Genomic DNA, 12,728 nt, shown 5'->3' on the forward strand with positions numbered 1-12,728 from the left:
ATGTCCTTGTGGGCTAAGGTATATAGGGCGTACAATCAATCCCCTACGAATCCGGATTAACAAACATCGTAATAACATAGTGAATGGTTTTGAGAAACACAGCATCTCAAGACGTTTTATGTAAGTACATAATAAAGATGCCAGGGGTTTGAAAGTAACACCACTAGAGAAAGTAAAACCTGAATTGTTTTCTCTACTAGAGATGAGCGAGCGTACTCGGAAAAGCACTACTCGCTCGAGTAATTTGCTTTATCCGAGTATCGCTGTGCTCGGGTCTGAAGATTCGGGTGCCGCTGCGGAGCGGGGAGCTGCAGGGGAGAGCGGGGAGGAACGGAGGTAAGATCTTTCTCTCCCTCTCTCCCGCCCGCTCTCCCCTGCTCCCCGCTGCGACTCACCTGTCAGCTGCAGCTGCACCCGAATCTTCAGGGACGAGCACAGCGATACTCGGATAAAGCACATTACTCGAGCGAGTAGTGCTTTTCCGAGTACGCTCGCTCATCTCTATTCTCTACTCAAAAAACGAGAAATGTACTGGATCTTTCGATTACAAACATTGAACCCTACAGGGCTGAATGAAACCGTCGGAAAAAAACCTAACTTTTAAATAAAAACTTTTAAATAGAATTGAACAAAACAAAAGTCTTCTATGTAAGGATTTTTAAACAAAATAACATACACTGGTAGAAAAAAAATGTTTATTTTTCTTGACATTCTTTGAATTTTATGGATTACGAATATTTGTATTAATTTTATATATGTTAAGATTTATTGTGAATATTTATATGTATGTTTATATACACTAAAATGTATAAGATACACAAATTATGCAACCACTAGATTAGGCTAGTAACTCCACCTCATATAATCAGGTTATCCGATTATACAAATTAAGGCCGGCTGCACACGAGCGTGACGGGCTCCGCCGCGGAATATTCCGCGGCGAAGCCCGTCACGGCGCCCCCCAGAGACCTTATACTTACCAGCGTATCCGGCGTCTTCGCTCCCACATAACGCGGCGGCGGTAGGCCGGAAAGCATTTTCAAGCTATTTTCCGCTGTGTTAGAGCGGGAGATAGCGTGAACGGACGGCTTCCATTGACTGCAATGGAAGCCGTCAGCGCGTACACCCGCGGCAAATAGAGCATGCTGCAGGTGAGGACGGGAGATTTCACGGTGCGCAATTCCGCGGTGGAATTCCGCACCGTGAGCATTGAGCTATTAGGTTCAATAGAACCTAATAGCAGGGGGCAACGCAGCGGATTTTCACCGTGAATTACGCGGCGGAAATCCGTTCGTGGGAGGGAGGCCTTATAGGAGAATGGTAGAAAAACAAGCAATATTCCATCGATATGTATAAACATCATATGATATACACGTGATGCATAGAGAGAGTGAAACTATGCCTAGAATGCCGTTTTTAACATTTTAGATACAAGTACGTCGCACATCGATCACATGACAGATGTAATGACGCTGTACCCATAGATATGGCGTTGCCCGTAACATACAGACTAAGGGCACATCACGTGTCAGTCACATGACGACAGTGATGACGGCGGAAGCATCTGACACGCCTCTAACAACATGTCCTATGCACTTGATAATAGGAATGCCATATGCCGATCACGTGATGGTCGTGATGACGTTGAATACGTCAGACACGCCCCTAGTGATACCCTCTATGCCTTTCTACAGTGGGGACGTCAAACGCCGATCACGTGACCACCGTGATGACGTTGGCAAATTCGAACACGCCCCCAATATGGCCGCCACCACCGTGAGACACCGGTAACTTGTAAGTGATCTTACAATACTATATATATGTGATGATTGTATTATTTAACTATGGCTTGAGAAAGGTGCCTGTGAGCACAGAAACGCGTTGCCCGTTTTTTTTAGCAAACATTGGAATTAAAAAGTGTTATTATTCTATCTTAACCGCTTGGAAACGTCTATTTGGAGAGAAAGGAGACATGACTTCAAGGAGGGGGCTCATGGTCATCATATCCCCCTCCTCTCCAGTAAGTGTAACTCCTATATATTCTTGACAACCACCATTTGTGGAAACGAACAATTCATTGAGCGCAGAAAAGTTTTCTTTGCTAATAGCTACTTTCTATTGTATTTCTTTGGGATCACTCTCTTATGAGAGACCCCAATTATTTCCGCAGCTTCCCCCCCCCCCCCCCCCCATCTTTGGAGGATTAGAATTGTGTCGTTTTTCACTGAATGATGATCCTGAGGCGCTATCTGGGTACACTTTTCTTGTGACCCTTGAGAAAGGTCCCTTTTGTGAAAAGAGTCAGATTTTCATGCCGTGTGCTGAATGTAGAGGAGAACACAACCAGATCACAGGAGCGAGTGAATAGGAAACCTATATCACCCGGCTCCCAGTCACGTCCCCTAACAGCACCATAACCTAGGTTATAGTTCTTTGGGGAAATGACAGGTTCCCTTTAAAGGAGCTGTCTGGGACTTTTACTATTAGTGACCTATCCTTAGGATAGGTCATCAATAGAGATGAGCGAGCGTACTCGGATAAGCACTACTCGCTCGAGTAATTTGCTTTATCCGAGTATCGCTGTGCTCGGGCCTAAAGATTCGGGTGCCGGCACGGAGCGGGGAGCTGCAGGGGAGAGCGGGGAGGAACGGAGGTAAGATCTTTCTCTCCTCCTCTCCCGCCCGCTCTCCCCTGCTCCCCGCTGCAACTCACCTGTCAGCCGCAGCGGCACCCGAATCTTTAGACCCGAGCACAGCGATACTCGGATAAAGCCAATTACTCGAGCGAGTAGTGCTTATCCGAGTACGCTCGCTCATCTCTAGTCATCAATAGTTGATTTGTGGAGATCTGCTGCTAGGGATCCTTACCGATCAGCAGTTGGCTGGGCCCACTGACCGTGTGCACAGCGCTGGCAATAGATAGCTGTAGCTCTGTCCATATTGCAGTGGCCAGGGTTGGTACTGCAAGTACAGCTCCCATTAAATTCAATTTGGGCTGCTGTCCATACTGATGGAAGCCCAGTGAAGAGCTGACCCTGAGTGGCAGAGCCCCATCAATCAGCTATTGGTAACCTTGCCTAGCAGTAAAAGTCCCGGACAACCCCTTTAATGCGCTGTTAGCATCTGGATTGGAGTCTCCATCTCAGATCAGAACCAAAATCCTGAACCAGGTAGCAGAGCATGCCGCAGTATTTGGTGAGCGGCTGGATTCCGTCCTATTACAGTAAATGGGATTGGTTTGGAGCAGTTCATATCCCCGATGTGCCGGATGGAACTCTTCAGCGATTTTATGTGTTTCTGTGAGCATCGGAAATGATTAGCCCAGAGGTGAATGGAGGCTTAGCCTTTATGTAGTAAACCAGACACTAACGGCTCCCCTTCATATAACGCCCGAGGATCTGACATCACTAGTATGGGGGACATTCAGAAGAGCCTTTACTCCAGTTTCTGGTGTTAAAAAGTTGCAAATGTGGGGATTTCTGCAAAACATTGTGACTTTTTGGCTTTTTGTGCTGCCCCCAACACACTTGTAAAAAAGTGGGTGTGGTTTGTATACTGCACGCCATATAATTGCTATTTAATTTTTTTTAATGCTCCTATAGAAAATAATGGGCAACTTTTGAAGAATAATTACACAGAAACAGGACAGACAGCGATTCTTCTAAATTGGACTAGCAATCTGAGAGAAAAATCGCTTGTTTGAATTAACACATTCAAATGAATGAGTTCCCTTTCCAAGCGCATCCCGTCCATATGGGAACCTCGAGCTGGAAAATTGCCCGTGTGAATGCATCCTAAGGGCTCCTTCACATTGGGGATCACATGACAAAATCCGCAGCAGGTCCTATCTACGTGCGAATTACACACCATATAAGCCCATTGAAATCAATAGGAATAGGAAACCCTGAGGCTACGGTCACATGGGTGAGCGCGATATCGGGCCAAGAAACTCAACCCAATATCATGCTTGCCAACGTGCGTTTAGCCTGCGGATGCGGGACGTTTTTCCATGCAAAAAATGCTTCACCTTGCTTCTGTGAAATTACGATGCTGCGGCGCCTGTTTCACAAGCGTTGGAGGATCAGAAAATGTTTCCCATTGATTTCAATGGGAAAGAACACAACGCACTTGCGTGCAGGTCACGCGGCATGCGATGGGTCTGACAGTCCTGTTGAAAAATATCTGCGATGCGTTCCGAGGGTTGTGAAAAAATAGCGCATGCAGTGATTATTTTACCTCGCAGCATCGCTCGTGTATAACTCCATTTAAAAGAACGGAGTCCATATTCACGCAAGTTCTTTGCGTCTCGCTACCCAAGTTTTGCGCTCGTGTGAATGTAGCCGAAGACTGGCATTTACACATATAGGGAAAAATTAATCAAGACCGGTCATTTGACCCCTTAATGACGCAGCCCCTTTTTCCTTTTCCATTTTCGTTTTTTCCTCCCTCTCCCCCCCCTTCAAAAAATTTGTAACTCCTTTATTTATCCATCGACGTCGCTGTATGAAGGCTTGTTTTTTTGCGGGACGAGTTGTAGTTTTCAGTGGTGCTATTTAAAGTATCATATAATGTACTGAAAAACGTTTAAAAAATTCTAAGTGGAGTAAAATGAAAAAAAGAAATGACATTTCGCCATCTTTTAGTGCGTCTTGTTTCTGCGGCGCACAAACGGCAACAAAAGCGACATGATAACTTTATTCTATGGGTCGGTACGATTACTACGATACCAAACTTGTATAGGTTTTGTCTTACTATTCTACACTTTTTTTTCCCCCAAAGACATTTATTTATTTTCAATTATTTTCTGCGGTCATTTTGTGCGCGCAATAACTTTTTTATTTTTCCGTCGACGTAGTTGAGCGATGGCTCATTTTTTGCGGGATGTCCTGTAGTTTCCGACAGTATCAATTTGGAATGCATACGACTTTTTGATCGCTATTTATTGCGTTTTTTTTCTGGGAGACAGGGTAAGTGAAAAAGTGCATTTCTGGCGTTCTTTATTTTTTTTTTTCGGACGACGTTCACCAAGCGGGAAAAATAATGCGCTACTTTGATAGATCGGACTTTTACGGACGCCGCGATACCAAATACATATTTTTATTTTATAATTTAGATTTTTTAATAATAGATATGGCAAAAGGGGGTGATTTTAAACTTTTTATAACTTTTTTTTTTTATAATTAAAAAAACTTTATTGATTTTTTTAATATTTTTTTTAAATCTACTTTGAAGTCCCCCTGGGGGACTTTAACATGCGATGCTTTGATCGCTCCTGCAGTATCACGTAATGCTATAGTATTACGTCATACTGCAATTTAACAAGCAGTCTATCAAGCCACCCCACGGGGATGGCTTGATAGGCAGTCTGGTAAGGCAGTCCTGGGGCCTTTCATTATGCCCCCGGCTACCATGACAGCTGCACGGCTCCCCCGATCTCACCGCGGGGGGCGCGCGCGCGGGACCCCCGAACATCGTTCAGGGGATTTAAATGCCGTTGTCAGAATTGACAGCGGCATTTAAATGGTTAATAGCCGCGCACGGCGATAGCGGTTATTTTCCGCGGGTGTCAGCTGTTATAAACAGCTGACGCCCGCGCTGTATGAAGGGAGGTTGCCACGCAACCTCTCTTCATAATACCCCGCCGCTCCATGACCGGTACGTCATGGAGCGGGAAGGGGTTAATCACTTGATCTCCCGCAATGTTGCGGCAAGTAGAGTATTACGCCATAACCCTTCTACAAACCTACACAATTTCTCCACTTTAAAACTTTTTTCTCTTTGTAAACGAGAAGCCTAATAATGCGGACGCAGCTTCCAATAAAGCCGTCATTGTGTCTCCAAGGTAACAAATATTAAGAATGATCACAATAATTTCCTTTGGAGACGCGATGTATTTTACCGTGCGCTCTCGCACAGCGTGCTGTTCGTAATTGCTGCCATTTAAATAATAAAAACGAGACCTCCTCCCTCCCCGTTCCCTCTCTGTGACTGGAGCACGTATGCAGCGATTACCCGTTAAGTGACATTACATGAAGAAGCTCTTTTTTTTTTTGTCGTTGCCATTATTATCTGTTCTTAACTGGACCACTAGACTCGTCAGAGATAATTTGATATCCATGTGATATGACAAAACAGTAGCAAAAGTTAATTTAGATCACAGTAAGAAGTCACAGGATTAAATATTACTGTTCAGTCTTTTAGAAAAGTTTATTGCTACCAGATGGGAGCAAGATTCTTTCCAACACTGATTAGTTGGGCTCCTCCGGGGGTCCAGAGAAGTAATGATTGTATATTAAATTGTATCTGTTAAGACATAGCTAAACGTTGGCTCCATTAGCTTTCGAGATGGCGGTTTATATTTATATGTTTCGGGACCAGATTGTAAACTGTAATAGAGAAATTGAATTTGAATCGATACAAATTTGCTAAATTGTACTTACTGCTATGTGACTGATTTTTGCCCCCATGTTGTGGTTTGCCATGTGGTACTCCGCAGGGGAGGGATCTGCTGTTTTATTACATCAATGGTTTATTATTTCTGGATAGAATATTCATAAACAGAATAGTTGCTGTTGACTTGCAATGTTGTAGTCACACGATGTGGAAAAGAGGCTTCACATCTGGGTTGGAACCTCCGGAGGTTCCGTCACCGATCTGGCTCAAAATACCGGAAGAAGTAGTGCTGCATGTAGTGCTTTTTCTTCTGTCCTACCCTGAACGGACCCAGGGTCTGTTCAGTTCTGTCTTAAGACGGAGTCGTTCAGCCACAGGGATTCCCCTTTTCTACTCCCCGAATGGAACCCCCTAACATTGTTGAATCCCTAAATTACTTAAATTAAGTCATTAAACCAAAAAAAGGGCTAAAACGTAGCATTCATTAAATATTTCAATAAAATGTAGCAACAGACTGCATTGCCCTTAGCGAGTACCTGCCCGCTCGAGACAAAAGGTTCGGGTGCCGGCGGGGGAGAGCTCTCCCCCCCCGCTCCCCCTGCTGATTGCCGCAACTCACCGCTCCCCCATGCCGACACCCGAACCTTTTGTCTCGAGCGGGCAGGTACTCGCTAAGGACAATGCTCGCTCGAGCAATTGCCCTTAGCGAGTATTCTCGCTCATTTCTAGCTATAACTATATTAATTATAGTAGATTGGTGGGGTTCTTTTGTCCAGGACCCCTATCACTCAATTGTTTGCTAAGCCAACGAGCAAAAGTGAACCACAATCATTCTGTCTAAAGCCGAGCCAATGACTGAACAACAAACAAGAATCCTTGTAATCAGGTGCGAAAGAGTTGGCGATATCACTCACCCGTTCAAACGAGAATCGGCTCATCCAAATGGACCCTTAAATAGAGGAACGCAGCCAATATTTCTAGCTCAGAGATATAGGGGCCTGGTGTACCGCCTCTTATCTTTTCTCAATGTGTATGACTTTAGCAGTTTACGTTCTAAGTAGAACATTTAGAAGTTTTTGCATTTTTGGTTTATTGCTCCTTTAACGGGACATATTGGACTTCTTAGCTAGAAGCTATAAATTAATCCCATCCAGCCCGCAGGACTAAATTTGAATTCCTTTTACATTTGTGCTGTGAATATGTTTAGTACTTGAGACGATCCTTCATGTTGTGTAAATATTTTCTTCTCTACTTTCTTTCGGACAGGGAGCTCGAAAGTCCAGCCTCAACCTAAAGAAGAATCCATTGAATTGAGGGACATATTTTCTGTGAAACTGAAGAGACGCAGATTGGCAGGGCAGGAAAAAGGTGGCACCTTGTTGGGCATCACAGTATTTGTGTGCATCAGGAAAGGACATAAGCTAAAAGATAATGCCATTGATTTTCATAATTTAAGTGAAGACTACTGTGATATTTGGCTGCGGCAATTGAAGGAAACCTTGAATGGTAAGTTACAGTAGTCACAAATATGTTTTATTAGACAGCTGCCAGTACGTACTGTCTGTCCTGAAGGAAATCTACCGTTTGTCGGGCATTAGAGCGGTAAAATGCTGTTACAATTCCATAGATGAAGTCATTTTTCTATTCTTTATTCAGTGTGAGTACCATATACCCAAAATATTAATGATATCCAACAGCAGCAGAACCTTTCTTGGATCACCGGCCTAAATGTAGACAAAAACCAGCCTGTCAGATGTTGTCCGTGCTCTGTAGAAAATGTAGTAATACTTTTGTAGATCTCAAAAGTTGTCATTTCAAATTAATTGGAAGGAAAATGGCCGAAAGATGGCTTTTTTTTTTTTGCATGGAAAAAGGACACCAATTGAAGGATGATGTCCAGTTTTCTGACATGTGGCAATAGACAGTTCAACAGGTCTATACATAGCAGTAGCATTCATGTGCTCCTAGTATATAGGCTTGAGCACAGTACGCTTTCATTTCGGCACAGCTGTTTTTGGCAGCTGTGGGTGGTCGCTGCCATTCTTGCTCTTCAATATGTCAAGTCCTCCCTCAAGACCCTTCCTGCTAACGCCCTGAAATCTGCCCGTAGGACATGTGCGCACCACTACAACACATCCTCCTCCAGTCCTGTTCATGGACTCCCTATACTAGACATCCATACCCTAGGGTGGATGACTAAGCCGTTGGTCTCCTACTACCATTTGTGACAAAGCCGCTGGTTGTGTTTGTTCCAGTTATGATCCTTGCCTGACTTTAAATATTCTGACATCTGTGCTCCCTGATCTCTGCTCCGTACTCTGGACTTGTTTGTTGCCTACTGCTTGCCCTGACCCTCAGCTTGGACTTTGTTACTGCACCTATGGCCCCAGCCCTGACTACAGCCTCCTTCTCTGCTGTGCTCCTGTTCAGACCTTCGGGTACCGTGCCTCAGCCTTGTTTAGCATTAGCAACTACATTATTAGGATTCCGTGTGTGTATAATGCCTTGGGAGTCCTGCAGCAAAGACCGTATCCCATTTGAAGGAGTCAAGGGTGAAAACCAGGGTACCCTAGGTGCTGCCTCCATAAATGGCGCAAAGTCAAACCGGTGTGTGGCAAGGGGGATCCACATCTGCCTACTTGACAAGTGCATCTGTAGACCATTTTAATAAAAACTTATGGGATTATCAATTGAATTCCATTGGGTATTCTTGGTTCTACTTCTGATTCACGTATTGTCTTCTAACCACCGCATCTTTGACAACAGAAGGCGAGCACCTCTCTTCATTTGGTCATTAAGTAGGTTTTCCCACTTGTCTAGTAATACTATCCAAGGAAGCTCTTTTTTTATCCTTAGACATGTTGCAATGGGTCACCAAAGGCTTTATGGCACTTTCGATCCAGATCGTAGTCTAGATAAGACAGACAGAAGTGAAGTGGGTCTCCTGCCATACCTTCTGGTGGACAATAATATGCATAAGAAAGAGTAAAATCCAACCTAACTGAGGAAAAATTATGTTTTCTATTCTTCCATCAGCAGGATTCCGAGTACAAATGAATCGGGAGTTAGAATTGTTTAGCCTTAAAATGTGTGAAATACCATGCTGCTTGCCATTTTAAATATGAAGTAATAAGGCGTTATAACTTTTGCTTTGTGGTGCTGAATTTTACACTTTCACTAAGATAGAAGCTCTGGCTCAGGTCGTCCGCGCACCCCTCCATCTATGCCTGCATGGTGGTATATCATGGGAGGATCCTCAGGAGGACGAGCGTCTCTATATGGAAGTTCTCCAAGCAGAATAATACTTCTCTTGTTGAAATAATCAGGTACAGTGAAACCACTCCAGAAGACCACCTCTCTGAGAAGGCCACCCGTTTTTTTAAAAACAGATTTTCAGTTCCACCGTATATTATGCAATTTTTTTGAGCAAGCCAACCCCTAGAAGGCCGCTTTCCAATGCAATTTAGTTGGTCGTCTCAAAGAGGTTTTACTGTACTAAGCTAAAATAATATAAAAAATTGTTTTCTTTCCTCTGTGGAACGTGATAATATTTGTGTTTTTTTTTTAAATTTTTGTAGCTTTCAGGTTACACATTAAACCAACCTTCACAATCTATATAGTGCTACAGAACTATTGAAGTCATGTAAAGGGATTAGTAATAATTGGTCTTCTGTAGATGGCCCTGCTTAGTACCCCAGCCCAAAATCTGTGTCAGTCTATAACGGGGTCACTTTTACCTAAGTTAAAGGAGATGTCTCACGCCGAAACGGGTTTTTTTTTTTTTTTAATAGCCCCCCCGTTCGGCGCAAGACAAACCCGATGCAGACGTTTAAAAAAAAAAAACATATAGTACTTACCCGAATCCCCGCGGTCCGGCGTCTTCATACTCACCTTGTGAAGATGGCCGCCGGGATCTTCACCCTCGGTGGACCGCAGGGCTTCTGTGCGGTCCATTGCCGATTCCAGCCTCCTGATTGGCTGGAATCGGCACGTGACGGGGCGGAGCTACACGGAGTCGGCATCCTGCACGAGCGGCCCCATTGAGAAAACAAGAAGACCGGACTGTGCAAGTGCGTCTAAAATCGCCAGAAGAGGCGATTTTAGACGGAGCCATGGAGACGGGGACGCCAGCAACGGAACAGGTAAGTGAAATAACGTCTGTATGGCTCATAATTAATGCACAATGTATATTACAAAGTGCATTAATATGGCCATACAGAAGTATATAACCCCACTTGCTTTCATGAGACATCTCCTTTAATACTTGAAGCGTAGTCTCCAGGACAAGTTATAATTTCACATCTGTTGTGCTTTGCTAGGTTGGTGGTATGCTTTTGAAATACAAATTGCCTCATGTGTAAAAGGAGTGAATACTAATCAAAAAATATGGTTTTAGTGTCCTTTATCTGAGCTAATGACACTGTGGTCATAGTAAGAAAGGATGTGTATCTGTTATGAATTAGGGAAGAGAATTGACTGACATCGTGTAACCGGGCCCCTGGGGTAATGTGAGGGCCACATGTAAGTTATTAAATGGATGGCCTGTGAAGATTTACGGCTATGCACTCCATTGCCTCAGTTGAGGCTGAAGGCCAACTCTGTGGACACTAAGGGGAACAGAACAGAGGCCTAGCTGGGGACACAGTAGCGTTGGTCCTGGACTCCAGCCCATAGTGGGAAAAGCAGGCTTGATCACAGGGCTGGTACCAGGTCAAAAGTGGCCTCCTAAAAGTTATTAATTGAATATAAGAATACATGGTTAATGCTCAAAACAAACTGTTTTATTAACACATGGCTCAAAGCAAATTACATCTAGTATAAACAGTCTCTGGATATTCGAAGATGGGAGAGCAATGGCTGAACATATGAAGATGGCAGGCACAGGAACCCTGGTGGAGCACAGCTTCAACTCCAGATTTGACCTTAGCAAGGGCGTTCCACATAGATTGCTATCCAGTCCTCCCGCAGTTGTGGCCAGGATACCGAACCGTGACCACATGCTATGCCAGCTAGCACCAATCCACCCTGGCAGCAAGCACACTTTCTTTTCTTTAATCAGATGATGTGTACACGCCTTATATCATGTGTGCATCAACCCGACGTATGCACGCCCCACGTGTTCAGCTGCAGCCAATAACAATGTATATACAACAGGATTTATAACACGGTCTGGCCTGTAGAGGTCAGCACACCCTCACTCTTTACAACAAACTATGCAAACAACCCATATAACCTAGGGGTGCATGGGCAACCCCCTTACATCTGCACCAAACACGATACAATACCCAGATCGTTTTCCAAGTCATTTTAAAGGGCTCTCCAACCTAAAGGACCCGACATGGCAAAAATGATGTACAGGTTACCACAAATTGCGTTTGTGGTTCCCTCAGTTGCAAACCATTGCCCAAGGAATACAGACTTGTTTTGTATCCTCTACCAGTTTCGGTCTATTAAAAGGGACTTCCTATTGTAAATAGTTATGCAGTGAATGTAGTCAGACTCCAACCAATTATAAGATTTCTGCAAACTCTCCAGTAATCTCCTCTACGCTTCAGTCTGTAGAGTAGGTAATGCAAGTTTTTGTTCTCAAAATCCATGGTCATCAGTGGTCCTATGAATAGGCCATAATGACAAATGGGAACAGATGCAATTCTATAAACTTGTCATCCTTGATAAAAAAAATAAAGAACTTTAAGGATAAGTCTATAATTTCCGCAGCAATTCCGAAGGGAAATCCACATCTCATCCGCAGAATCTGATAAGAATGGGAAAACCGTTTTCAAATTTGCAGAATTTTCTGTGGATCTACAGGTAGTCGGCTACAAAATCTGCAACATTACATGTTTTGCAGATTTTTATTTTAGACTTTTTCATCCCTGTGGAGGCCAATAGAGAGAATCCACAACAAATCTGTGCTCCTTGCCCAATAGAATTGATATGCTGTGGATCTAAATCTGCACACGCCAGGTAAGTTTCATTGTGGAAAATGTACCTAAATTTCCCAAACCTGCAGTTTTTTCATTCCCTGCAATATTGCCCTAAATGCAGCTTTACGAATCCTAAATCCGTTGTATGCTGAAAGCAGAAGAATATATCACATATTACAAAGCATAGGTATATTCTTCATTTTAGTACATATGTAAAAGTGAGGGTAAAGTACACAAATATTTGCATAGTCACTAGAGATGAGCGAGTATACTTGCTAAGGCTAACTACTTGAGCCAGTAGTGCCTTAGTTGAGTATCTGCCCGCTCGTCTCTAAAGATTCGGGTGCCGGCGGGGAGGAACGGAGGAGAGATCCCTCTCCCCCCCCCCCCCCCCCCCCCCTGCTCACTC

The 12,728-nt window shown here is 43.9% G+C and overlaps 1 protein-coding gene across 1 annotated transcript in view; it reads left to right on the forward strand.

Moving 5' to 3' along the window:
• Positions 1 to 12,728, forward strand: part of CERKL (ceramide kinase like) — a 124,934-nt gene that overhangs the window by 20,108 nt on the left and 92,098 nt on the right. Inside the window, exon 2 of the mRNA XM_066575760.1 lies at positions 7,659 to 7,898. Within this exon, the coding sequence (XP_066431857.1) occupies positions 7,659 to 7,898 (240 nt within the window). The remainder of the gene's footprint in view (positions 1 to 7,658; positions 7,899 to 12,728) is intronic.

Source organism: Eleutherodactylus coqui, chromosome 8, assembly GCF_035609145.1.
Source record: "Eleutherodactylus coqui strain aEleCoq1 chromosome 8, aEleCoq1.hap1, whole genome shotgun sequence".
Classification (NCBI taxonomy): Eukaryota; Metazoa; Chordata; class Amphibia; order Anura; family Eleutherodactylidae; genus Eleutherodactylus; species Eleutherodactylus coqui.